The sequence below is a fragment of the Lethenteron reissneri genome, chromosome 4 (assembly GCF_015708825.2).
Source record: "Lethenteron reissneri isolate LAM-NWPU_2019-01 chromosome 4, ASM1570882v1, whole genome shotgun sequence".
NCBI lineage: Eukaryota > Metazoa > Chordata > Hyperoartia > Petromyzontiformes > Petromyzontidae > Lethenteron > Lethenteron reissneri.
The window spans coordinates 7,750,962-7,778,780 of NC_083782.1; the positions used below are offsets into that span (position 1 = coordinate 7,750,962).

Sequence of the window (27,819 nt, forward strand, 5' to 3'; positions counted from 1 at the left end):
TACAAATTTGGTCGCGCGCACACACACAGACACACGGACACGCGCGTGCACAGCACACCCCTACCGGATTATAAGACGCACCGTCCCCCCAACCGCCTCGACCGGCCCTAGCCTTTTGAATAAGGGAAGAATGCTCGCCCTATAATCGGAGCACGCGGTAATCACATTCAATTGTTTACTCATCCACCACTGTTCTCTCTCCCCCCTCCCACCCTCTCTCCATCATCCTCCTCTTCCCCTCCCCACCCCAGAATTGCGTGGCACGCAGGCACAGCAGTAGCCAGCAAGCCAGCGGCAGTCTTGTGCTGTTTGTTGCGGTCGTCGTGAGCCATTGAGCAGAAGCGCAAAGCGGAGAGGTTTACCTTGGGGGCGCTCACGATCCACACAGGGCGCGCCACGCATCGTATACGCACCCCCACTCCCACCCACTCCACCCCAGTTCTCATCTCCTCCCCTCACCACCACCACTCACCTCTTCCCCACCCCCCCACTCGACCCAACCCCCACTCAAGCAAACCCGAAACAACACGCTCATTCACTCTGGTTCACGGGAGCATCACCTTCCCGTACACGCGGACCCAGCACCAACGCGCGCGCTTGCCTCCACGCAGTCCTCTCATTGTCCATCGCTTTCGCCCATCTCTCTCTGCGGAGATAACGAACCCAGAGAGAGAGAGATAGACAGAGAGGAGGGTGCGGAGGTGACTTAAGGGGGGCGGGGCAGCAACCAAAGGAGCTCTCTTCATACCACGACAAACTTAATTGCAAGATCAACACAAAAGTCGGAGCGCGCTGCTACGGCTGGGGTCGGAGGCAGTTTGCGCGCGTCACCCCCACAGCTCCATGCAGAACGCACACGGGAGGCACGACGCGCCGGGCTAGATAGCCTCACCCACGAGCCCGAACACTGATGCCGCCGCCGCCGTTGCTGCTGCTGCGGATGAGGATGGTGATGATGGTGGCGATGGAGGTGCTGCTGCTGATGATGGTGATGATGGGGGAAGCTGTCGGAGCGCAGGGTGAGTTTTGTGTGAACGCGCGCGCGCTTGTTGGTCTGGTTTGGTGGTGCGTGGCTGAACGTTTGCGTGTTTTTTTTTGTTATTCTGTCCTTGACGATTGCGTTCATTGACGATGCTGTTGATAGCGTGACCGGCGTGGCGAGGTATGGTCGGATGGCCTCCACGACCCGCAAAGCGTGCGAGAGAGGCCATCATCCAGCAGTGGAATTGACGAAGAGGACTTGCGCGCGACGAAGATTTCGATCGGATGTTCAACCGTCGAGCATTAGAAAGAGACATTTTTTTGCAAGAGCGAACAACTCCGAAAAATGTTAAACGCCCGCCAGCTTTGATAAGCTGCGCAAAGTCTCCGCATTCTGCGGTTCCCTTTGTCTTAACCCCTCGCTGTTATGATTGCTAATGCGCTATTCGCTTGGATATGTGTTATTGTTTGCAACCCAACCCACCCACCAACCCTCTCCCATCGCCGAGAAAATAAGAGTTTGTAACGTAATTGACAAACGCCGGGGCACGCGCGCGTGTACGTTTGGAGTCTCTGGACGCGGCAGTACAGGGATCTCACTGTTCTCAATCGCGATGCTCGCACAACAACGCCGGCTCCCTGCTGCTTGAACACTGACTCTATTATTGTGTGGACCCCCCCCCCCCCCATTTGCCAATGCTGTGGCAAAAAAAAAATTGGGTAGCAGGGGGGGGGGCTTCATGGCGGATTGACTGGGGCGGGTGGGCCCCCCCCAAATCCACCGAACCCGTTCGGTGTTGAAACTCCCGAGGTGACGGAGGAGATACAGACGAGAGGAGTGAATCTGTATCAAGTGGAGAGAAGTCTTGGGACTTCTGTCTCCACTTGATACAGATTTTTTTTTGCTGTGACAGTTTCACTTGAAGATGGAGGCTTGTGTTGCCTCCGGAAACGTCGTGATTTTATTGTTTTTATTTTTTATTAATTTTAATTTCATTTTTTTACCTACGTGACTTTAACCGAAAGAACTAAGAGTATGAGAGCAGTGGAGTTGAGGGATGGTACAGAATGAGACCGCGAGATGCGGTGGAATGAGAGATGTCGACGGGGAGATGGATGCGTCATGAGAATGAGACGAAGAGAACTGAGGACGAGAGAGAGACGCAGTTGGGGCGTTACGTTGATGTTCGTATTTATCAAATCCTTTATATTAAGTTCGCTTGCTTGCTTAGGACCGTGCAAATCTTTCGGTCGTTTTTTAACCCACTTCCCGTGATCCAATCGAGCTGACATTTTGCACACAGACTTGTTGTGCGTGACAATGCATTTTACACTTTTTAGGAAAAAATAAATTATATTTAATTACCAATTGCTTAATGGTGGCAGGCAATCATCTGACCCATAGGTGGCAGCCATCTCAAGCCAGAGGACGAGAGGACTCTAGCCGCCCCGATGCCACGCATATAAAGGATTTATAGTGAAAAACTTTGTTTTTACGGGTTTACTTGTTAGCCTGTGAATTGAAGCAGATTTTTTGCATCATTTATTTTTTTCCATGAATCCGGGGTCTCGAGCGCTTTGGGGGGGAGTCTAAGCTTTTCCGTAGCGCCACCCCCTGCATTTTACCCCCTTAAGAGGCCACGGGGGTTCTGGGAACCCTCGTCCCCCCACCCCCTCCTGGTCATGTGAGCCCTTCTCAGCCACCATCTGTGAACAAAGAGCTTCATAGATGATCGGATTCCTCCCAGTTAAAATAAATCTGATTTTGTGACGCACTTTCAACGCGTGAAACGCCTAAATAACGCGACACGGGATGCGTCCCCCACTTTAGCCAAGCCTCGACAAGGGCTTTGAGCCTGATGGAGCCTGATGGAGCCTTGTGGAGCCTTGTAAAGCCTTGTGGAGCCTGGTGGAGCCTTGTGGAGCCTGGTGCTTCGGTATGGCGGAGACGACCATACCACCCACCGCTTAGTCAAATAGTGGGGGGGGGGGGGGGGGGGGGGCTGCGGGGTGGGAAAGCTAGAGCAGTGCAACTCCCATGCATTTGTTTACTGTACTGTACCTCTATGCCCCCTGCATCTTGTTGTACCCACGGCCTTCACTGGCCGACCAGCGTGGCGAAGTGTACGGTCAAATAATCCCCGTGCCTCGGCTCGACGGGCATTCATCCAGCAGTGGATTTACAAAGTGGCTGTTGTGTTTGCATGGAACACAAAAATAATATATATATAAATACAGTACACTTGGGGGGTTGGCTGGAAATATGAACCTTTTGTAATTTACTAACTGGAAACATTCGACTCGAGTCACCAAAGTGATGAAAGTGTTGTCCTCGGCCACCGAGCTCTCCACAGATTGCAGCCGGGCGATGGCTACGCTCGATCAATTCACGTGGCGACCGGGGAAGGTGTCCACCCTACGTGCTGTGTTGTGGATCGTCGTCGTCTCGTAGTTGTTGCTGCACTCGATTGAACGCGACCATACTTCACCACGCCGGGTCATTATTGCGGGATGGTGGTGGTGGGTTGATGGTGGTGGTGGTTTGATGGTGGTGGTAGTGGTGGTTGGTGGTAATGGTGGGGGGGTGGTAGTAGTGGTGGGGGGGGTGGTGGTAGTGGGGGGGGTGGTAGTAGGGGGGTGGGGTGGTGGTATTAGGGGGGGGTGGGGGTGGGTGGTAGTAGGGGGGGGGGGGGTGGTGGTAGTAGGGGGTGGGGTGGTGGCGGTGGGGGTGGTGGTAGTAGGGGGGTGGGGTGGTGGCAGTGGGGGGTGGTGGTAGTGGGGGGGGTGGTGGTAGTAGTGGGGGGGGTGGTGGTAGTGGGGGGGTTTTAGTGGGGGTGGTGGTAGTGGGGGGGGTTTAGTGGGGGGGGGTGTTAGTGGGGGGGTGGTGGTAGTGGGGGGTGGTGGTGGGGGGGGTCGTAGTGGGGGGGGGGTCGTAGTGGGGGGGGGGTGGTGTAGTGGGGGGTGGTGGTGTAGGGGGGGGGTGGTGGTAGTGGGGGGTGGTGGTAGGGGGGGGATGGTGGTAGTGGGGGTGGTGGTAGGGGGGGGGGGGGATGGTGGTAGTGGGGGGGGGGGTGTTAGTGTGGGGGGGGTGGTGGTAGTGGGGGGGGGGGTCGTAGTGGGGGGGTGTTAGTGTGGGGGGGTGGTGGGGTAGTGGGGGGGGGTGGTGGTAGTGGGGGGGTGGTCGTAGTGGGGGGTGGGTGGTAGGTGGGGTGGGTGGTGGTAGTGGGGGGGGGTCCGTAGTGGGGGGGGTGGTAGTGGGGGGGGGATGGTGGTAGTGTGGGGGGGGGGAGTAGGGGGGGGTGGGTGTGGTAGTGGGGGGGGGTGGGTGTGGTAGTGTGGGGGGTGGTGGTAGTGAGTGGGGGGTGGTTGGTAGTGTGGGGGGGTGGTGGTACGGGGGGGGGGTCGTAGTGGGGGGGTGTAGTGGAGGGTGGGAGGTGGTGGTATTAGTTGGGAGACGGGGGTGTTGTTGGGGGGGTGGGAGGTGTGGGGTGGTGGGGGGGTTGGTGGGGGGTTATGGCCCGAGGTCACGACACCAGAAACAACGGCCGCCACGCACCCGAAGTGTTCTGCCCCCTGTCGTCCCAGTTCACGTTGCACAGTTCCACCTGCCATCTCGTTGAAGCCCCCCCACTACCACCCCCCCCCCCCACTACCACCCCCCACCACCACAACCCCCCCCCCCCACCACCCACCCCCCCACCACCACCCCCCCCCCCCCCCCCCCCCACTACCCCCCCCACTACCCCCCCTAATACCACCACCACCCCCCCACTACCACACCCCCCCCCACTACCACCCCACCCTCGCCTTCCCGTTCACCCGTGGACCAAGATACATTCATTGGGTTTGCCAAAAACCACAAGCGGCAGAAAAAAACCGCACGGCGACCGAAGTCACCGGCGTGGTTCGTGGCGTCGCTCCTCCGTGTCTCAGCCGACGTCTCGGCCGACGTGTCGAAGCGCAGCACCGCAATCGCTCGCGCTGCGACACCGCTGACGGAAAGGGCCCTCCCGGTAGAGGGGAGCCTCGGAGTGGCGTTTGGGTCGACCGCACGACGTGGCAGAGGTGGGGGGGGGAGCAACACCATCCCCCCCCCCCCCAAACCTCTTTACTCCCCACAGCACAAGCGACCGCCGTGCCTACCGGATGACTCTCAATTATTGGGGACCAAACTTGATTTGGAGCTTTCGTGACTGCAGGAATTACTATTTGGTTATGTCGGTAAAGTCACGTGTAAAGAAAAATACGGTTAAATAATAGCATACGGCGTTTCGATTGCAACACAAGCAATGATCATCAGGTACGAATGAAAGAGAAAACAAACCTAGTAAACTGAGAAATATAATGCAATACAACACAGAGTGGGCTAACATAAGTCAACACCCTACCTGGTTGATTAGCGTTCTTCCAAAGAGTGCTAAATTTGAGAGAGAGACAAAACACAGACACGGTGACACATAGACAGACACAAGCAGAGAGAGAGATAACACAGACACACAGAGAGAGAGCGCGACACACACACAGGCACACAGAGAAACAACGACTCTGGTGACCATTTATACCGCTCGGGATGCAATGGACAAAAAAACAATGGACAGACAAAACAATGGACAAACAAAACAATGGACAAACAAAACAATGGACAAACAAAACAATGGACAAACAAAACAATGGACAAACTAAACAATGGACAACTAAACAATGGACAAACTAAACAATGGACGGACAAAACAATGGACGGACAAAACAATGGACGGACAAAACAAAACAATGGACGAACAAAACAATGGACAAATAAAACAATGGACGGACAAACAAAACAATGGACGGACAAAACAAAACAATGAACAGACAAAACAATAAACAAAACAATAAACAAAACAATTGACAAACAAACAATAGACAAAGAGAAAAACTCTGCTCCGTTGTCTCGACGTTCCTCGCCGGCAGATGGAATCGAATCGGTGTGCCAACCATTGCACTCGACAGCACGGCTGCCCTCGTTTCACAGTTAATTGCTCGAGAAATTGCTAATCTGTAACCGGTTTTACCGGGTTCTTTTTTTTATTCGGTTACCGGTTATGCAAAAATAAAAGTTATACATTTGAAACAACCTTTAGTCGGTTCTGATATTAAGGACCATTGCCCGAAACGTCGCCTATTTTTTAATCCTTTATGTTAAGTTTGCTTGCTTGCTTGCGCGCTTACGACCGTGCAAATCTTTCGGTCGTGTTTTAACCCACTTCCCGTGATCCAATCGAGCTGACATTTTGCACACAGACTCGTTGTGCGTGACAATTTATTTTTGTGAAATTTTTTTTCTAAAATGTTACACTTTTTAGGAAAAAATAAATTATATTTAATTACCAATTGGTTAATGGTGGCAGGCAATCATCTGACCCATAGGTGGCAGCCATCTCAAGCCAGAGGACGAGAGGACTCTAGCCACCACGCATATAAAGGATTTATAGTGAAAAACTTTGTTTTTACGGGTTAATTTTTTTTATCCATTTTAAAGCCAACGTGTTATCGACCAATGTTTATTGAATGTTTTTTTCTAGTGGTGCCTATGCCTATGGCACCACCCGAACCAGCGCGCGGCATTCGGCATCGCCAGGCAATTGGCGTGAGAGAGAGAGAGAAGGGAATCAATCGCAAGCGTCGGAAGTTACACAAAAATAAACAACCGAGAACTCGTCCCAAACTTGAGAGGACCTCGCCTCTTGGCCGAGGTTCCTTGACGCGCCGGTCGGGAGGAGCCGAGACCCGCGGCGTGGCGTCGTCCCGGGAAGACTGTCTCTCCCCGTGTCTGTCTCTCCCCGTGTCTGTCTCCCCCCGTGTCTCTGTCTCCCCGTGTCTCTGTCTCCCCGTGTCTCTGTCTCCCCGTGTGTCTCTGTCTCCCCGTGTCTCTGTCTCCCCGTGTCTCTATCTCCCCGTGTCTCTGTTCTCCCCGTGTCTCCGTTTACCCGTGTCTGTCTCCCCGTGTGTCTCTGTCTCCCCGTGTGTCTCTGTCTCCCCGTGTGTCTCTGTCTCCCCGTGTGTCTCTGTCTCCCCGTGTGTCTCTGTCTCCCCGTGTGTCTCTGTCTCCCCGTGTGTCTCTGTCTCCCCGTGTGTCTCTGTCTCCCCGTGTGTCTCTGTCTCCCCGTGTGTCTCTGTCTCCCCGTGTGTCTGTCTCCCCGTGTCTCTCTCACTCCCCGTGTCTCTCTCCCCGTGTCTCTGTTCTCCCCGTGTCTCTGTTCTCCCCGTGTCTCTCTCTCTCCCCGTGTCTCTGTTCTCCCCGTGTCTCTGTTCTCCCCGTGTCTCTGTTCTCCCCGTGTCTCTGTTCTCCCCGTGTCTCCGTTTACCCGTGTCTGTCTCCCCGTGTGTCTCTGTCTCCCCGTGTCTCTCTCTCTCCCCGTGTCTCTGTCTCCCCGTGTCTCTCTGTCTCCCCGTGTCTCTCTGTCTCCCCGTGTCTCTCTCTCTCCCCGTGTCTCTCTCTCTCCCCGTGTCTCTGTTCTCCCCGTGTCTCTCTCTCTCCCCGTGTCTCTGTTCTCCCCGTGTCTCTGTTCTCCCCGTGTCTCTGTTCTCCCCGTGTCTCTGTTCTCCCCGTGTCTCTGTTCTCCCCGTGTCTCCGTTTACCCGTGTCTGTCTCCCCGTGTGTGTCTGTCTCCCCGTGTGTCTCTGTCTCCCTGTCTCTCTGTCTCCCCGTGTCTCTCTGTCTCCCTGTGTCTCTCTGTCTCCCTGTGTCTCTCTGTCTCCCCGTGTCTCTCTCTCCCCGTGTCTCTCTCTCTCCCCGTGTCTCTGTCTCCCCGTGTCTCTCTGTCTCCCCGTGTCTCTCTGTCTCCCCGTGTCTCTCTCTCTCCCCGTGTCTCTCTCTCTCCCGTGTCTCTGTTCTCCCCGTGTCTCTCTCTCTCCCCGTGTCTCTGTTCTCCCCGTGTCTCTGTTCTCCCCGTGTCTCTGTTCTCCCCGTGTCTCTGTTCTCCCCGTGTCTCCGTTTACCCGTGTCTGTCTCCCCGTGTGTGTCTGTCTCCCCGTGTGTCTCTGTCTCCCTGTCTCTCTGTCTCCCCGTGTCTCTCTGTCTCCCTGTGTCTCTCTGTCTCCCCGTGTCTCTCTCTCTCCCCGTGTCTCTCTCTCTCCCCGTGTCTCTGTCTCTTTGTCTCTCGCTCGCGCCGACAGCAGCGGCGGCGGCAGGGCGCCTCGAATCAAACGGATTTTTTTTTTGGCCGCTTCCTACAAACGCATTGCTCGAAGTGTGGTCACGGCAGAGAATTTAGACCCCGGCGCTATTTTCGTTGGCGCTTGGGACAGACGAGTGCGCGTGTGCGTGTCCACCCACCCCCTCCGTGTGCCGTGCCGGCATTCATAGGTGCTCGCTAACAGCACTTGCCCCAACAGTCTGTCAAGTCCCTACAGGGGGTCTTTGTCTCTCTCTCTCTGCGTCTGTGTGTGTGCGCACGTGTGCGGGCGTGGTGTTGGCCACCCACCCCCTCGTGTGCCGTGCTTGCCTTCATAGGTGCTCGCTAACAGCACTTGCCCCAACAGTCTGTCAAGGCTATACGGGGGGTCTTTGTCTTTGTGTGCGTGGTGGTGGTTGGTATGGCACTGCCAATGTGAACCCGGACCGCTCGAGTTCAATTCCCCGCTCGCAGCCAACATCGGTGACAAATGTCTGCAACCACTTTCTAGGGCTCGCTACAAACACCGCTTGCCTGTGGCCCACGCACCGACGCCGCGTGCGTGTCCCGCGGTGGTTGGCGGCGATGCAGTGGTTATCGCAGCCGCCTCCGCTCCCGTTAGAGGTGGTGGTGAGAAGGGGGTGTTTGTGGAAACTGCCCAGGTCTATCTCGTTCGTTAGCCATCATTGTGTGCTTGCGTTGGCCATTACGTCAATCTCCCAACCCGTGCCTGCCTCGGACGATTGCACACTCGCTGCACGCGCTTTATTCGTGGCTGCCTTTGTGGGGTTTTCCCCTCCTCCCCCCCACCTCCTTAACTGCTGTGGATATACATCAGGGCACACTGTCATGATCTATCTACTGCTATATGAAGCCCACCCCCCTCTCCCCCAAGCCGTCACCCATCCCTCACGATCCTTTAATGTTACGAGCCGATTTTATCAGTCTCATCTCTGCGATGGATTTCCTCCCCGGGCCTGTTCCGTCCTTTGGCTGCCACTCCGTTATTATTCTCAACCGCCGCTCTGACCTATGCACACCACACATGCAGTGGTGTGCATAGGTGTCAGGGTGTCGTGGTCATTGATTCAGGAGTCTAAATTTGTTTCTTTTGAAGTTGACAGCCACACACTAAGGGCCCCATGGGTTCAGGGACTTGGGGTCATGGGACCAGGAGTTTAGGTTGTGAGTCCACGAGCTATGAGTCCGAGACTCCGGATTTGGAACTCTATCATGTGTCATTGGTTCGGCATTTGGGGGGGTCATGAATCTGGGCATTGTGATTATGGGTTCAGTCCTCGGTTGTGGGCCAGGGAGCCGGGGATTGGGATCCAGGAGTCCGGTATTCATGGTTCAAAACTCGTTTGCGAGCGTGGGACTAGAATGTTGTTTTTCTTTGGTTCTTCCGGTAAAGTCACGTATAAAGATAAAATAAGTAATTAAATAATAAAATAATGCTTTCTTCTTTTATTATTTTATCTTTATACGTGACTTTACCGAAAGAACCAAAGAATAATTCCTGCAGTCACGAAAGCTCCAAAATTAAGATAGAATATTGTTTGTCTGGGACGCGGGGTATGTGGGTTTGGGACTCGCTCATGAGGCCTGGCTTGTGGGATCGTGAGTGCGAGTTTCTGGGTCACGGGCCGCGGGTCTCGGGGCTTTGCGTTTGAGATGCCCCGTGAGCCCCAATCGTTTACAAACCTCCCGGGGATCGTCCCTCTGCACCCTCGTGCCTTATTTTGGCTGCTGGAGGAACAAAAATAAAACGTTTCGTTAACGAACTTTGGCTGAAATCTCTGGCACTCAGCAGGGGCCCGTGTAGTTTTTAAAGAGTTACACGCGGTGCCTTTCCTGCGTTCAGATGTGTTTACGTTTTACTCGGCGCTGCACGTGGTGTAACTACGCCCTGGGACGGGACCGCTGGCAGGCTATTCCTAATGAGCCTATTACCCTGTTTTTTTTTTCTTTCTGGAATTAAGGTATAGCGCGCGCCACGATTTACAGACTGTGCGCCGTGCCCGTTTAAAAAATATAAATCGAAAGAAAAGCAGCTTTCACATTTTACAACCTGGAATGAAGAGCTTTTTTAATTGGCAACGAAGAAATAAGGAAAATAACGTGAGGCAAGCGAGCGAGAGAGGGAAACGAGCAGCTGTTTGGGCTATGGCAAGGAGGAGGAAAACTTCCCGTGGTGTGGGCATCCATCCCGGTTTGCTTGGCTCGGCGGCAACCGCCGAAGCGTTTCATTGCTCGGTCGGAGTCGGGGAGTTCAGTCATTCTGACACCGCGCTGCCAGGAGCCGCCATTCCGAGCTCGGGGTCATTTTTAATGAATCAAAATCTGAGCGACCTGCCAACGCTGCTGGCACACCGGTTGTGTATGGGTAGCGCTGCTGGGACTTGCAATCCACAGGTTCGCCGGCTTTGATTCCATCTCCCCGGCACGGCAGTTGAAATAATAATAATGGGAAGTTTTTTGTTATATTCTTTTATTCCACCCACAAAAGCCGGAACGCCTCTGTCCCAGCAAGCACGGATGGTGCGGGTAACGCCAGTCCGGCTACGTGTGGTGGGGTAAAATGTAGGCAATCCCACACCTTCCAGCCGGACATTGGAATGCTTGATGAGAGAAATGAGATGATGGGGGCAATTAAGTGCAGAATAAATCCTAAACCTCTTCGAAGACGTATGATCGGCGTGGAAGAGTAGGCCAAAATATACCCTTCCACCAGCAGTGGCATGAGCAAACGATGTTTTACAGGGCTGCAGCTTCACCCCACGAGCTGCTGCCCGCCGCTGCCGCCAGTCGCTGTCCCGTTCGCTTGTCCCGCTTGCTTGCTGGGCAATATCTCCCTATTTGGAGGGGGTGGCTGCTTGGGCCCTCTCTCGCCGACGGGACTGTCCACGGCACTGTCCACGGCACTCCCCGCGACGGCTCGGAGAGCGTTCCTAATCCCACGGAGCGCCGGTGGGATGGGTCCCTGGCGTCTTTCACGTCGGAGCTCGCAAAGTCACATTTCCTGCTGAACTTAAGAGCCTAATTAAGATTGCGTCGTGTTTTTTTTTGGTTTTGCAAATTTATTTTTGGGCGACTTTTTTCTCCCCCACAAGTTCTGCTTGCCAATTGGTTCCTCGCATCAGCCCCCACACCCCCCACACCCCTCCCGCCGCACCACCCCCTCCCACAACGTTGCACCGCAGCCTTGATGCGCGTGTGATTCATTACCTAAGTGGAAGTGTGTTTACTCAAGTTGTCAGAATTTATGGCTGTTATTGCTAAACGTTAGCATCTTCCAGCGGGGGCCCCGTGCGGCGGCGGCGGCGGCTTTGTGTGTGCGGGACGCTGAAATGGCACGGTCTGCCGATGTTTTGCCCCGTCACGGCTTTCCTGCAAAATGTCTTGTTAGTCATCTTTCATGCGCCGAGCATGTTGCATGTGTTTCCAATACTGGCGCTGCCAGCACCGGCACGCGGTACCAGACTCGTCAGCCTCCCCGCCCGGCCCGCCTGGTCGCCCCACCCTCGCTCCTCCGAGCCGCTGCTGGAAGCGGCGATGAGCCGCACGGCAAATGTTGCCCCTTCCCGCGAAATGCCGTTGCGGGCCCCGGCGTGGTCGCGATGGCTGTTGGGGGACTTGGTGAAACACCTCGCCCTATTGTGTTTATTTTTTTTTAGCAGCTCTGCCCGGCGCAAATTGGGAAAACGTTTGCCAGGATGCGCGCGCGTGCGTGCGAGCGAAAGAGACGTGGGGCGGTTATCGCGGACTCCACACGAGAATGAGTGGCTCCTCCGGCGGGACCTCCCGTGCGCGGAGGGCAAGGGGGAGGGGTAGGGCTCCGCCTCGACCCACCTCAGGGTCCACGAGATGGAAACAGGTTTTTTTTTTTTTGAAAGGAGGCCCTCTTCACCCAAGCATTCAGATGCCACATCTGTGTGAGGAGGTGGCCGGGTGGCGCAGAGGTCGGAATGCCGATCTGTCCCCAACCGAAATATCTCGGAGTTCAAATCTGGGTGGCTGCCCTGAGTCAAATGTTTTTCAATAGGTTCTTGAACGCGGTGAGCTGATGGGCTCGGCCCATTTGCAATGTACATAGCACACAGCATCATTAATTTTTGTACTTAATTTGGTTGAGAATTTAAATATATTGGGGTGACTGTCACGTGACAGCATGGCGGGCGTGAAGGAGTTACTGGCCTCCCTCGTGTGCTTAAATGTCACTTTAAGGGATCTCGGAAGCAGTTCTGAGATAGCTGCTTCTTAGGACTCTTCTCTAGCATAGAGATGTTGGGGGTGGGGGGGGATTGTTCTGAGAGATCTGAATGGATTTGTCTCAAGACACGATGCCAAGAGTGCAATCGAGATACAATATGGGGGGGGGTGGAGACAACAGAAAAGACATCGTCATGGTTTTTTTAAGGTGGGCCTGGTTCCAATTGTATATCAAGCAAAGGAGTATTCACTCACGTGAAGATGAAAAAAATATGAGTTGAAAAGCAAGGTCTAGTATTCCCGGAATTCCGTTTCCCCGCAGTAATTACGCAGGAAGTGGGTTGCATTGACTTCCTGTCTGCTGGACCTCTGGTGAACATCACGGATAGACGCAGAAGCGGCCCTCTGCCTCCAGGTGACACGAGGTCGCTACAAACACCACCACCAACCACCGCCTCTGCTACCGCTGCGGCTCAACGCAGCTGGCACGGAGGAGCAAAACAAGTAAACCCGTAAAAACAAAGTTTTTCACTCTAAATCCTTTATATGCGTGGCGGCTAGAGTTATCTCGTCCTCTGGCTTGAGATGGCTGCAATCTATGGGTCAGATGATTGTCTGCCAGTATTAAGCAATTGGTAATTAAATATTTAATTAGTTTTCCCTAAACAGTGTAAAATTTTGGGAAAAAAAATTCACGAAAATTAATTGTCACACACAACGAGTCTGTGTGGAAAATGTCAGCTCGATTGGATCACGGGAAGTGGGTTAAAAAACGAGCGAAAGATTTGCACGGTCCTAAGCAAGCAAGCACGCGAACTTAATATAAAGGATTTAAAAAGGAAAGGCGTTGCCTTGCAATCGCGATGTTCGTGGCCCTTTCTGGTAGGTCGCGTACACTCCCACGTTTGTCCAGATGTCTAGAAAATAGTGTGAGCACCCACACTTTACCCCACCGCGTACAATCTGCCAAACGACTGTGCTGGGTGGACAGAGGAAGGGTGGATTTAATAAACCTGCACCGTCGATAATACCTGCCGTGCCGGGAAATTGAATCGAGCCAACGGACATCTGGGTTGCAGGACGGGTGGTGCCGTGCCGGTCTGTGTGGTGAGACCTCCCCTACGGTCGGTGTTGAGGGCAGGTGGCAGATGGGAATGCCCAGTCCAACTCTCCTCATCAGTCCAGATGTATCTAACCCTGACAGGGTTGAAACCCATGTGAACCTACAAGATGTCCTGGGATGTCCTTTTGGTTTCAGAGACTTTGTCCCGTTGTCCCCATGAAGGTTTTGCTCGACTTATCAGACGGACACAGGGCGGGGCTACCTGGGCGGTGGGCGGGGATAGTGAACGGATGGGCGTGGCTAAGAAAAAGTGGGCGTCTCTCTCAAACGGTTGGGCCTGCCAACTCCACCACGTGTCCTGGTTGAACCTCCCAAGAACCCTTGGCAACTATACACGCCCGTGACTCTGTCCCCCCCCCCCCCCCCCCACCGTGTCTCCCGCACTCCAGTGTAGGAGGACAGGCGAACGCGTGCGTTGAAGCGGAGCGATCGTCCGACGCGTCCGCGGAGAAATTTGCCACGTGGATCGCGCTGCCCCAATGAATGAAAGCTCGCTGTCTCTCATAGAGCCCTGTTCAGACTTCTGTGGTGCACGTTGGGAAGGGAGGGGGGGGGGAAACGCTAAACAACCGGTGACACCGGGGACAGCGCGGAGCCGAGGGCACCGTCCGAGTGCGTGCCGAGTGCGTGCACGCGCGCGTGTGATTGTTCGCAGGCTCGCTGCGTGCGCGCCCCGGCGCTGTATTATCACGCAGAACCCACGCCGCGGCTGTTTCCTGCTGGCTATTTATAATTATTTTCGCAGAAAGTGCTTGTGTTTTACGCGTGCAGAGTGCGTTTTGGGGTTGGTTTTTTTTTCAGGCGAACGTTTTATGTTCCCGAATAAATAAGCTGCAGTTTGGAACAGCTGGGGGGGGGGGGGGGGGGGACTGGTGGCACAGTGGTTGCTGCTCCGCATCATTAAACCGAGTTTGATTGCTGGCCATGGCAAACAGGAATCGAGGGTGATATTGAACCTTTCGTACAATAAATCGCCCTTCAATGCGTAGCTGCTGTGCGCGGGCCAACAACCGGCTCCGCTTAGGAAGTTTGCAACGGGGAATGAGAGCGACCAAGGAATGGAACTCCTCCAAGAAGGACGCTCCCAGCGAGGCGATGGGAGCGATGAAATCGGCGAATGTTGCAGGTGCCGGGGATGGCTCATTACATCACAAGTCGTGAGAGATGGTAGCGGCTTGGATTGCTAGATTGTATTTCTTTGCGGATGGATTGTATTAAATTCGATAGGGAGGGCCCAATGAGCTGCTAGGCTCTGTCATGCTTTTGGGGGAGGAAGGCCTTAATTCAGCAGTGGATTGAACCTGGCTGACATAGGCATGTACGTTGAACTTCTTTCGCGCCGTACGTAGCCAAACGGTGCTCATCCGGAGGTAACGAGTGAGAGGAACTCGGCTGCGAGGCTTTACCGACTGTCGTAAAAAAAGAAAGTGAGCGTGACCTTCTGGAGCACGCTCCGATGAGCGGCTTTCTTCGCGAGCGCTGAACTACGTTCACAAGCAGGGCCTCCCTTTGTATCGCGTCTCTGTAAACTGTGCGTGTGAGCTCGCGTGCGCACAGCCCCACTTCTCCTGCGGAGAAAAGATCTCCGATAAGAGTTGGACCCCTGGAGAGTTCGAGATCGGAGCGCGCGGACACGCCGCATGCTGCGCTCGGTTATCTCGCTCTGCGATCGCAGCCTCCCTCCCCCCCACTCCTTGGCCACTCGGCGACGCCGGCAAATCGCACCGAGAGGCGGCGAAGAGGAGCAGCCGCGTGCGTCAGGGTGGTGAACGAACGCGGTTTAGTGATGACATCCAAAACTGTTCGCAGGAGCGAGCGAAGCGGGCTTGGGCAGGACACGTCGCTGCCCGGAAGGAGCGATGGTGGGCCGGTAAAATAAAATAACAAAAGCTGAACTGACGGATGTTCTCTGTGTGTACCCGAATAGTTTGTTCGATAAAATACATTTTGGGGAGAAAAAAAAAAAAATGCACTGACGGGGGCAGTGGCAGCCAAGTAATGCAACTGGCACGAGAGGTAAAGCCGGTTGCCACGCTTTGGGGGTCTTCCTCGGGTAGCCTGCAGTGTCTCGCGGCGTTACTAAGTGCTCTCGCTCTGCGTCTCCAATCGCACTCGTTGATTTCGTCCCGTCACGCTCCGCTCTTCTGGTGGCGGTCGTAGTCGTCGGCTCATGACGATTCCCATCCACTGCATAAAACGCGCGCACCCTTCCGTTGACGGACATCTTCACCGCTGATTTCGTGAGACCCAGTTAACGATGGGGGGGACGGATCTGGCTTTGTGGCATGGTAGGAAGCCTCACCGCAACTCCCCCATGCTCCGCCTCTCTGCCGACAGCTGTTCCGTGCCAGGCCGGGTGCACACACACACGCACACGCGCCCTCCTCCGCTAGCTTCACCCCATCCGTCGTCGCGCGAGAACCAATTAATACTCGCGTCAGCCGAAGGGATTAATTGGCGAATGGCTAAATCCCTGGGGGGTGTTGAAGGGGGGCGGGGGGTGGATTGTGGGTGGAGAGCCTCGCGTAAGCAGCCGGCGTAACCTCGGTCAGATTTGCCATTGGTTCGCAGAACGTTACTGTCCCTGCGACGAGCGATTGGTGTTTAAAGGAACGTTATTTTAAGGGAAGAGAGGGGAAAAAATGAGAATTGGGCTGGAGTCCGTCATAACAACGTTAAATTGTGTTCGTGTTAAGCTCTCGCTGGGGAGCGATATTTCAACATTGTACGGTTTTTAAAGCGTTTGGGGGAAGAAAAAAAAACTCGCACGAAGAAAATTAAACAAGAGGGGCCACCCCCACAGCCCATCCACTTCGCACGATTCCACAGATGAAAGGGGCGCGTGCAGACGGAACGCTTTCCATTCCTTTCGTAGCAAAAGCAGCGGCAGCAGAAACGGCAGTGGAAGCAGCGGTAGAAACATCAGCTACAGTCACGGCAACAGGAACCGTGGCAGCAGCATGGTTGGTAACGTTTGGCACGCCGACAGAAAATCTGGCATGAGACGCCACGGTGGCGAGATGTTAACTACCTCGCTTGGTATATAGGAGAGGTCGTGGGTTCGATACCGACTCTGATGCTTGTATATTTGGAGTTTGCATGTTCTGCCAGTGGTCGCGTGGAATTTCCTCTGGGGTTCTCCGGCTTTTTCCCCTCCACGTTTAGAATCAACACCGCGCGTTTAGAGCATTTGGGCCGCTATAAATTTCCATGTGACGATGAATTACTTCGTCGACCTATCATTTTGGATGGCCAGCTCGCGTCTGACGAAGATCTGTATATAGCTCAAAGGGCCTTTACGTGGTAAAATAACACATTCTAGATTTGAAGCTTTTGTGACTGCAAGGATTCATATTCTTAGGGTTTTTTTCGGTAAAGTCACGTAGGTTACTTGATACAGCAATCGTGTTGTGACGGTTCCACCTGAGGACGGAAGCTTGTGTTGCCTCCGAAACGTCGTGATTTTATTTTATTTTACTTTTGTTAATTTTATTTTTTTACCTACGTGACTTTACCGAAAAAACCTAAGAATAAAAAATAACAAATTGTTTAAGTAGCGGTAGAAGTATAAACGACGGTAGCAGCGGCGGTGGCGGCAGCAGCAGGAGCACCTGCACGGCTCTCCCCGTACTCGCGCCGCGTGCAGCCCCGCGTGGAGTTGTCCGTTGCTGCGAAGGTGGGCCCTCGCCGCATTAATCCCCGATTATGAAACTCTACCCTGACAGCTCCCAGCAGCTACTCCGCCCAGGTGCGGGCGTCGAGAGAGGGGAATTTTTTTTTTAATGATGTGAACTTTCGTTGGGCCGTTATTGCTTTTGGCGTCGGCGAAAATGTTTTGGTTTTTCCGCGTCTTGCGCGTTGACGAGAGAGCTGAGAGGCGACGGCCGGGGCTGGGTGTGTGGGCGCCGTTCCCACCGCGCCGTGGCGGCCCGGCCCCGGGGTTTCGTGCCACCGTTTTGCCGACTGCGGAATGTTTCGCGAGCCGACCGGGGGTGGTTGTTGTTGTTGTTTTTTGTTTCCTTCCCGCAGCCCCCCCGCCCCCCCCGTGGTCGTAGCAGAGCCCTAACCAGCGGCAACTCGTGCCGAGATCGCGTTCTTCGGCGAAAACCTCCAACGCGCGTCGCGTTTCGCAGCCATGAAAATCAAGATAAATGCAGGACGTTTTTTTTATCTATCCCTCCTCCAACCGGAATGCGTTTGCCAGCTGCGATTTTTCTGGTTGATGAAAATCGCCGCTGTAATCCCACGCCGTTTGGCGTGCGGTGTGATTTGTGTGTTGTGGGGGGCTCGGAGGCTCGAGTGCCCCCCACCCCACCTCCCCTCCACCCTCTGCACCCTCCTCCCCCGCGGGGCGGTAAGAGTTCCACGGAGGCAGCTGCAGGCGAGACGTGCGAAAATCCTCGCTAGAGCCGCCGTCACCCCGCGGACGCGATGGCACAGACGAGCAGGGGGTCGGGTTCCAACCGCACGGTCACGAGGAAATTAAAATGTTTCATCGCGATATAGTTTAAGCATTCCTTTTTATGAGCCTCTTTAGAAGTCCCCGTGACACTGAACGGATTAATGTGGTCGCTGTCAAGAACGGAAGCCGTCAAACCAGACGGCGTCATTGCTGACGGCTCTTTCTCCTGTCCCCGGAGTCCGAATTCTGATTTATAACCCCCCCCACCCCCCACCAATTGCTTTCATGTTCGGACCCCGTGGGTTTGATGTCGTGTCGTATTTAACAAATCAAGTGCTCGGCAATTAATCTTCCCCGTGCGGCCGCGCTTCAGTATGTGGTTGGCGCGCCGCAGTGTGGAAGCGAAGACGAACTCGGCGACGGTGGCAACGTCGTCGTTTTCGTCTTCGTCGTCTTCGTCGTTGTCGTCGTCATCGTTGTCGTTATCGTCGTCGTGAGCGAGTGAGCAGAGCGGCGTTGGCTTTTGACAATTCGCTGGCATCGGGAGAGGGCAATTCACTGTCCGTGCTGCTAGTCTCTCTCTCGTGTGCAGGCTGGAAACGAACGGATTTAAAACTATGACAACTGAACATTTTCTTGTTATTTTACCAGGTCAGGCCCACAGTTATATAGCTTTTTTTTTCCAGAAGCGACCTGGCCAAAAATGATAACGCAATGAAGTGGAAATTTATCGCAACCAAATGCTCTAAGCACACGTTTCTAAAATGTGGTGGGAAAAACCAGAGGACCTGGAGAAAAATCCACGCGACTGCAGGGGGAGAGACACGCAAACTCCAAATACGCAGGCGTCGGTGTCGGGATCGAGCCAACGACCTCCTGTAGTACCGGGCGAGGTTGTTGACGGTTCCGCCACCATTGAACGGCACGCAGGGGCACGCTGTTCTCACGGGGCAGCAAGGCACGCGACCGCCTCGGACGAGGCCCCAGAGCGCCGCTCACACGACACGCGCACAGCGGCGTGTTGTGCCGCTGCGAGCAGCCCCCCAACGCTGCGTCGCGTTTAAAATCTGCGAACGGCGACGGCGGCGGCGACGACGATCTGGCCGTTGAAGCCGAAACTTGCGTTGGCGCGGTCGCCTGCGCTGGTCACTCGAATTTCTTATTTTGTCGCCCAACCGACATGAAATATTCGGAGAGGTTAAACAAAATGCAAGCGGATGGGAGGGATGGGGGCTTAAGCGTACGGGCTGCCATTGGGTCGTCGTGCAGAATCTAAGAGGGTCTGGCGGCGAGACGCGGGGCCGCTCGCTTATCTTCATTACGGCGCTTTTCATGTCCAGCCGCCACTCTCGAGCGTTCGAGACGGGCTCCAACGTGACCCTCGCCACCGGAGCCTCATCTGTCTTAATTAAAACGGCAAACAACTCGGAGGAGGGAGCGGCGGGGGGGGGGCGCTTGCATCCGCTTGGACCGCTCGAGTACCACAGCGTGCATCTCGCGGGCACTGCTCCAACACGTGGGGGGAGGAGGGGGGCGGAGGGGGGAGGGGGCGTGGGGAGGGGGCGGAGGGAGGGGGGCGCGGGGGAGGGGGGGGCGGAGGGAGGGGGGAGCGGAGGGAGGGGGGAGCGGAGGGAGGGGGGCGGAGGGGGGAGCGTAGGGAGGGGGCGGAGGGAGGGGGCGGGGGAGGGGGGGAGCGGGGGGAGGGGGGAGCGGGGGGAGGGGGGATGGGGGGGCGGAGGGGGCTGGGGGGACCTTCCTGATATGGCGGTACCACAGTGCTTATCATGCGATTTGATTATCGTTGCTCGTTCAATGTATTTTATGTTTTGGTTCTTGATAAAGTATGTCTGCTGGAATAAACAAACGCTGTAATTAGATTCCTGAGTAAATAGCTATTGCAAATTGAATGGGTTTTGCTCTTTGCCGAGGTAATTTCGGAGTAACTGACGGCTCTCGCTCGCGTGACATCATCGTTTGCCGCAGCTCTGAATTGCTCAATTAAGTATTGCGTAACTGACAGCCGCGTGCGTCATGAACATTGCAGGATGTCAATTTGCAATTATTAGAAAACTGACCGCAGGCAGCCTCTTGAGTGAACTGCAGCTGAAGAATGTTTAAGTCGTCTTTTAACTGGGAGTCTAGCAAAGCACAAAGACGATGTTGTAATAATACGAATAACGGCAAATTACAATTGCAAAGTTCTGAGAAATGATATCGCGATGACCCTAACCGGGGTCAGGTGGCTTTGGTGCCAGAGCGAACTCGCATCCCTGGTTGGGGAGGGGGGTTGACTCCGAATCAAAATATGTATTTATACTGGAGGAATCCGAAGAGCTATTAAGCTCTTTTTCACAGATATCCAGATTAACTCGGCAAATCGTTCTCCCGGGAGTCGATAGAACGAACATGGTTTGGTGTCGGAAAGTCATCGGTGGTTGTGTTGCGGGTAAAACTCGCCCCCTGCCATAGGAACGTGCAATTTCCACCGCTGGCTCGGTAGCTGTAAACCGGATTTGAGCCACCCAAAGCCTCACCCGCTCACTCGAGCGGAGAAACTCCTTTTGGTTTTCGACTTTCAAAGGCGGCGGGGGGGGGGGTCAGGCCACGCCACAGCAGCGTTAACCAGCAATCCCTTTCCTTTGTTAGATGTTGCGTAAAATAACAACTTGTATAAGCGGGACGGGGTTCAACGGGTTTCTCTCCTAAGTCCGGTTTGAACCGTTAAACAAGCCGATGCGTGGCGGGAGCCAAATAAAAAAAACCCCAGACAACTGGCGTTGGGTTTGTTTTACTAGAATTGTCCAAAAATGTTTTCGAGCGCAGGCAGCAGTTTCAAAATCTGGAAAGAAACCATGAAGGGGGCTTGGAGGTGGAGCGGGGGGGGGGGGTGCAGGTTAAATGTCACGGGGTTTTTGGCTTTCTGGGTAGAATATCTGCCGCTGTCTGGCGAGTTCAGCCGCCGCTGCGCAAGCTCCCAGAGAGAGAGAGAGAGACCGAGTGGTGGGGGTGGTGGGGGGGGGGGGTGCAGGAAAAAATGTAGAACAAATAAATGCGAGCCGACTTGGGTTCCTGTGTCCAGCCAGCGTCACAGACTTGTCGGGCAGCGTGCTCAATGACCGGGCTTGTTGCAAACTGTTCCATTTTTCAAGCGGAGCCGTGAGCAGTTGACGGATGGCTCGCTATGGCCGAGCCTGGCCCTGGCTCCAGAAGACCGCGCGAACGTTCAGTGCCCCCGAAACAGCCGTCTTTTGTTCCCGCTTTTATTTCCTACCGACTTGCGCGGAATTATTTTATTTTATTTATTTTTCGCTCACCTGTGACCGTCGCGAACGAGGCGGAGCTGCGTCGACGTCTTGCGAAGCGACGGCGGATGGGATGCGTGGAAATTATTATTTAAAAAAGAAAAATACGTCTCCCTGGCTCGCCGTTTGTTTCGTTAGCGAGAATAGTGACGGCGATGTTTGGCTAACGACGGCACTCGTTTGTTTTGGTTGGAGTGACGGTGACCTCGGTGGACTGACGTATGTGACCTGGACGGTAAACTGCCACACGCCGACGGCCTGATTGTGACCGACTGTGACGACGGCGACACCAGCGGGGAGGCCAGGTGGGTAGAAGATGCCAGCTGAGACAACGTGGTGACGTTCCCGAGGCTGCGGTCAGCCTCTTGGTGAAGACCAAACACGGTAATTGGCTGCTTGTGTTTAGACAAAGATTTACCGAGTTCACCGATAGGCTGACCTGATAATATTTGGAGTGGGTGTGGCAGGGGAATTGCACGATCCTCACACCAGCATTAAACAACTCTGAGTGCTGAGTGAGTCTAAGGGTAAAAGTGAGTCTATGGCAGTGATTTTTCACCTTTACTGCAACCTGCACTCATTTGGTTCTCAGGGCATCTTGCACCCCCAGGGAGTGCTTGCACCCCAGGTTAAGAACCACTGGTCTATGGCAATGCTGAGTCTATGGGTAGCAGTGCCGAACATAAACATCGAGTCCAGCACTCCGCGTTGTCACGTGACTGCTTTGGTGGACGACTGAGTGAACGGCTCCACGACGTCCACAGACCGAGGCTGGACACTCGAACTCCACAGGGCGTGACTCTGACTGCGACTAAACCACGAGACGCTGACCCCGGTTACAACTGCCCTGGGTACACACTGAACTCTAACGCCCGCGTGGAATCATCGGCAAAGGTGCAGCCCTGAGATTTCACGCGCACCCCCTACTGCCGGGTGGATGGTGGGGTTGTTAGACCCTCCACTAGATGAGCCCCGTGAGAGGGTGGTTTTTGACCTTTTCTTTCACGTTGACCGGGTGTCTTGGGAGAGAGAGGTGACATTACCCACATTTTACCCCACCGCACGCGACCGGCCTGCCCGGTTGACAAACTGCGGTGCCTCCTTCGAATACCGCTGGGGTGGACAGAGGGTGGTGGTGGCAGCGGCTTGCGAAGGATTTCAAGAAACTGTGGCACCGTTGCATCAGCTGCCGGTGCCGGGCGGGTGCGAAAGCGAACCGGTGACCTGTGCGTAAAGAGACCATCGCGCCCCGTGGCAGCGTCCGGCACCGTAGCAATCGCCCTGCCAATCTGGGTGAAGGCCCCGGAGCTCAAAGCCAGCGTGAGCCGTGGGGTCCCATGCCTCTGGACGAGCGACACGCAGTAATTAGTGTGGACACGAAGACGCCGGTCGTGTGGGACCGCTCAGGGGGGAGGGGGGGAGGGAGGGGGCGTGGGTTCACAGGGGCGGTGGAGGTGAGGACAGGGCCATGTGGAGGGGTGTGGGGGCGGGTTGTGGAGGGGGTTGTTGGGGGGTTGCAAGTTCTAAGGGGGTCTCAGATCCGTTTCGCCAGCCGGGATGCAACCCGAGACAAACGGCCACTAATGAGAACGGCTGAAAGACATTGAGGAGGGGGCGGGGGGGTGGAGCGGGTGGGCGGGGAAATGGTGGGGGGGGGGCTTGCGTGTGAGACGCGCGGACCGCTGCACGGCTCGTTGCGGCGAGCGCGGCGAGAGAGCCGCAAGCCCTCGGTGGTGCCAAACAAAGATCGCCTGTGCCCGCATTTTCCTTGGCAACTGACTTTCTTTAGCAAAACTAAAAATACAAATTATATATATTTTTCTCCACCGATTTTTTTTAATTTTCTTTGGAGGTCGATGGGACAGGACCCCGGCAGACACAATGTGCGTGGATCCGTTATGGATTCACACGACCCCGGGCGTAGGTTTTTGAGCCACCGTTCATATTTTTGTATTGTAGCATTTGATTCCTATTTCCAGACCAGTTCCCAACCCTACCGGACTGCTGTGTGAAACCTTCTCGGTGCAGTTTGGGATTTTAGAAATGACCACCCTCGTGGTTTTTTGATGGTCAATTAGTACAGATTACGGGGGAATTATGCTGCCGAATGGTGTAATTTTAGAAGCCAGAAATTAACAACCTCGCCAATTTCTTTTGCATAAAATAGGCCCAACTGTGTCCGCCGTGATTAACGTGCCCTCGGTAATCTGATGCCAGCTTTCACAGATGAACCTAAAAGTCAGGACATGGTGGGGGGGGGGGATGCAGCCCCCCCCTCCTTCCCCTCTTCCCCTTTTGCTAATTCATCGCAAATGCCCTTGCGCGCATTTGTCCGAAACGGTTCGCTTAGGAATTTTCCAAAAATTCATGGCCTTGGTGGCAAGAGACTTGGCAGAAGTGTTGGATGAGGTGGGGGGGGGGGTATGAATGGGGCTGCGTGTTGATCGTGCGATGATTAAAAAAAAAATTCTGAGTGCTTTTTGGGTGAGGTGCCAAATTTTCGTGGGGGGGGGGACCCACTCTGAGAGTTGTAACTACCCTCATTTAATATTTGTACCTTCTCAAACACGGCCAGCGACTCTTACATACGTGCGCGACCACCACTGTGTGCTGTAAATGTAATTACGCCCCAAAGCATTGTTCGGCGCCCCCTTTTCCCCTTTTTGTACGGTGAAAAAGTTGCCCTGCGGGGTGTGCCCGTCGTTTTCGAGGGGTGCAATTTTGCTCCGCTCGTAAAAAATAAAAATGAACGTCGCTCGTTGTCGTGACTTGCGACTTGGCTGAAACGCGCGCAAAGAAGCACGCTTGGAATCGCACCGAGAGACGGGAAGAGTCGCGCACGTGGATCGGCGAGCGACGCACGGGATTCACCATCGCGACGACCATCAAGGACAGCGCTGGAGACCGGGGCAGGGACGCATGGACCTTGAAGGGTGTGACGACGGTGATTAAAGACGACAATGTTTGTGTTCAACGTTAGAAAACGTCAAACTTTGAGAAATTCTGATTGAAAGTCTGTGGCTTGCAACTCCAATAACCATGGTGGGGTTGGGTGGGGGGGTTCGCCACCAATTTACAACCAGAATTGCAAATTCCTCGTGACAGGCGTTGCTTGCATTGCTGCTCAATATTTCACGACGGTAACTGCTCAAGTGAACTCTGGTGATGTGTGCAGATCCATCAAGGCGTCTTTTACAACGATAACACGAGTTCTCTCTCTGGAGAAGGGACCCTGAGGGAGGGAGGGAGGGAGGGAGGGGGGAGGGTGGTTTGGGGTGTGAGGGTTTCTGAATGACGACCTCATGCCCTGTCGGTCTTACTGATCAGAGGAAGCCTCACTCACTACCACCCACCCCCACACTCCACCAGCACCCCCACCACCACCACACCCGCCAAACACTCATCACCAAACTAATTATCGCCTCTGTGTGCGAGCTGGGTGTGATCCATTTGGTGCTACCCAACTATCTGCTCCCCCCACCTCCTCCTCCCCCTGCCCCCACGTTTCCCCTCTAACTCCACACGACACCCCCCCCCCCCTCTCATCCCCCTCCCACACACAACAAGCGACCAAATGGTTCCGTGATCGGGGAAATGCCACTTCGCCGATTTAATTGCCAAGCACATTGGTGGTGGTCAGTGATGCCGTGGCCCTAAAGAGAGAAGTATTCTACAATTGGGCAACATTTGCGGGCGGTGGCCTTGCTTCACGTCTTCGCTCTGAAGAAGGTCCATTGCCCGAGCCGCCGCACTCGCCGATGACGCGGCGTTTCCATGCGGCCTTCGTGGAAAACGCGTAGAGTCCACTGGACGGGGCTAAGGGATGACTCCCAGCGCGGCGAACGCGGTGCACAGAAAGTGGGGTCGTGGGTGGACGGCAAAGTGGGGGGGGGGGGGGGACGCTGGAGGAGTCGGCTTCACGGCAAATTCCACAGCCCGCATCGTCGCCCCCCCCCCCTCTCTCCTCCACCTCACCCTGGTCTTTGAACCCCCGCGGCTTAGGGCTTAGCCACGCTCGAGCGGCAAGATGTGTGCAGCCGTACCTGTCCGGCCGGTGCCCATGGTCACGGCGGCGGCAAAGCCCCCCGGCAGAAACCGCCGGTGAGGACACGGCGGGCCGGGCCGACGGTCTTGTTGTCTCGCGCACGGCACGGCATGGCACGTTCAACGTCCGCGCCGCAGCTCTGAACTCCTCTCCGCGTGGAATTCCCTCTTGCAACGTTCCCTCGACTCAAATAAATGAATTGCGACTCTTATCGGTTGGACCTTTGCATGCGTGTTGAACTTCTTTTGCACCATACGTAGCCAACTGTACTAATCGGAAGGTGCGGGATGGTGCTGTTGGCCTCGTCCTAAAAAAACTATCGAAATTTAGGAAACGTTCCTAGTCCATAATGGAATGCACGTCAACAAAAAAAACTTTCGAAGCCATTTGCATTTCCTCGATGGCTGCATCGTCCTATGTCCTATGTTGGAGAACCAGCCTACCACAGAACTACTTCTGAGATCCCCTTAATGACTAAAGTGTGGTGCTGCACTTTCCACACACCCAGTAGTCGATGTTTATCACATGGCACTGAAATAAAAAGGTTTTGTTTTTAGTCCTCAAAACTGGCGCTTAGCCAAATAAAGTGCAGAACTAAATTTCCCCACGCTAGTTTCGCATGTGTGCTAGTCCTTTGTGATGAGGCTGGGACCAATGCCACTCCACCTTAGAGAGACGCGGCTTAATCACGGGGCGGCTGAAACCTTGCAACCCAGGATCTCGGCTGTGCCGGCTCGGGGGTTCTCTGATGCCGGAACCACTTTCATTACCACTTTCATAATATTATCAAACACTTTCTAAAAACAACCGATTAAAGCTCGTTCCTAGGAAGGTGCCCGAGGGAGGGTGTTTGCCCTCTCACCTGCCCGTGCCACGTCTCTATCTGCCGCCCCACTCGCCAGTCTGGACATTTTCACGGGCGGCCCCAGAGCTGCGAATTTTCAAATTCCACGCCTTGCCGCACACTGTCTGATTTATGGCCCCATCCCCCTCTCAACACGCGTGCCTGTCTGCAGCATTCTTGCGGCACGCCACAAATACCTCATTTTGGAAAAGTTAATGCCACCTTGGAAGGTTCCGCTTAATTAGTGGCGGTGTATCGGCGGGACGGTGATCATTTTCAGATTAACCTTGCCGAGCAACTGGGCCTGATCCATCGCCTCCTCGAGCTTCACAGGTGCCCACCTGTTCCGTTGGGGGCTAGGTTTGCGGGTGCCTCGTGCCAGGCTACGTGGGCAAACCGTGCAACATTGGTACCAGCACCCAGGTCATGTGTGTGATCGTGTGTGGCGATCGTGGGAAGCGGTGGTGTAGCGATTAGCGCCGCCCAGCGATCCGAATTCAAATCCCGCTCATGGCCAACACCGGTGATGATTATCTGAACCAGTCATGGGGCTATCTCAACGCGGCCTCAAATGAGTACCTGGTGCGGTGTGTAAACATCAGCATTGGGGAGACGAAAGCGGCCGGGCGTGGTGTTGACCACCCACCCCCCTTGTGTGTCGTGCCAGCCATTAAAGTTGCTTGCTAACATCACTTGCCCCAACAGTCTGTTAAAGGTTATGCGGGGGGGGGGGATCTTTTCCTTTTGTGTCTGTTGTGGGGAGCAGTAGTGTTGTGTATAGTGCACAACTCGAAAACCCCCATGTTAGTGACCCGAGCTCACAAACAGTACTTGCCACAACTTTCTGCGTAAGCTACATCGATGCATCTGTGTCATCGTCCCCACGTACACTTCAGCCGTATTTTGGGGGGTAAATCATCCCAGTAGGAATACTAAGCGAGGTGTAGAGCCTGCCTTGCAAGTAGGGCCTCGCCTTGCCAATAACATCTGGCAAAGCCGGCCTTTGCTCTGCGAGGAAGAGTGGTGCTGGCGTCGGCTAAGTGGACGGCCGTTCAGTCGATTTCACTTGAATGACCTCGGGGAGAATATCGCCCGGCTCCGGCGGTGTGACCGCCCCTCTGTTCAGGTGCCGCTCGTCGAACTTTCTCCCGCTTGTCGGCCTAAATACCCGGCCGGCACGTCCACATGGCCGGCCACACCTTGTCCCACCGGGCAGCCTCCCGAGAAGAGCAAGGGGGAGGGGGGGGGGGTTATTCGTCACCATCGTGGATGGTAAGGGAGGAATTACGGCCGTGTGTGTGAGCGGTGCCGCGTCGATACCGTGGCGGTAGCTAAAGCGGTGTGCTCACCCGTTACCCCGCGATCGTTGACGCCTGTAGGAGAGTGAAGGTGATCAACTCTCCATGTGCGCCGCCAGCGCATGCTGTCGGTCGGTCGGTCATCCGTGCGTTTTTGGCTCCACGGATTTGGCCCTTCGTGTTCTTTTTGGTGTTTACTGCAGTTTTTGAATCCTGGGAAAGTGGCCTTTTGGCCCCAGATGTGAAACTGATTTATTTATTCACGTTCATCAACATCGTCAGCTCCACTGCTGCGTGAAGGCCTCTGCTAGCCGTCAACAATTTCTCAATCCTGCGATGTACTAAGCCGCCGAGCAGCTGTACACGAGCTACTTTCACCACGCAGTGACGAAGAAGAACGTCGCTAAGCAAAGCTCGCTGCGGACTAAGTTATAGACAAGTTGGTTAACACCACAATG

The 27,819-nt window shown here is 54.7% G+C and overlaps 1 protein-coding gene across 1 annotated transcript in view; it reads left to right on the forward strand.

Annotated features, from left to right (window-relative positions):
* Positions 1-532: 532 nt before the first annotated feature.
* ROR1 (receptor tyrosine kinase like orphan receptor 1) overlaps positions 533-27,819 on the forward strand; it is a 79,724-nt gene continuing 52,437 nt past the window's right edge. Inside the window, exon 1 of the mRNA XM_061564111.1 lies at positions 533-1,019. Coding sequence (XP_061420095.1) covers positions 911-1,019 — 109 coding nt within the window. The 5' untranslated portion in view covers positions 533-910. The remainder of the gene's footprint in view (positions 1,020-27,819) is intronic.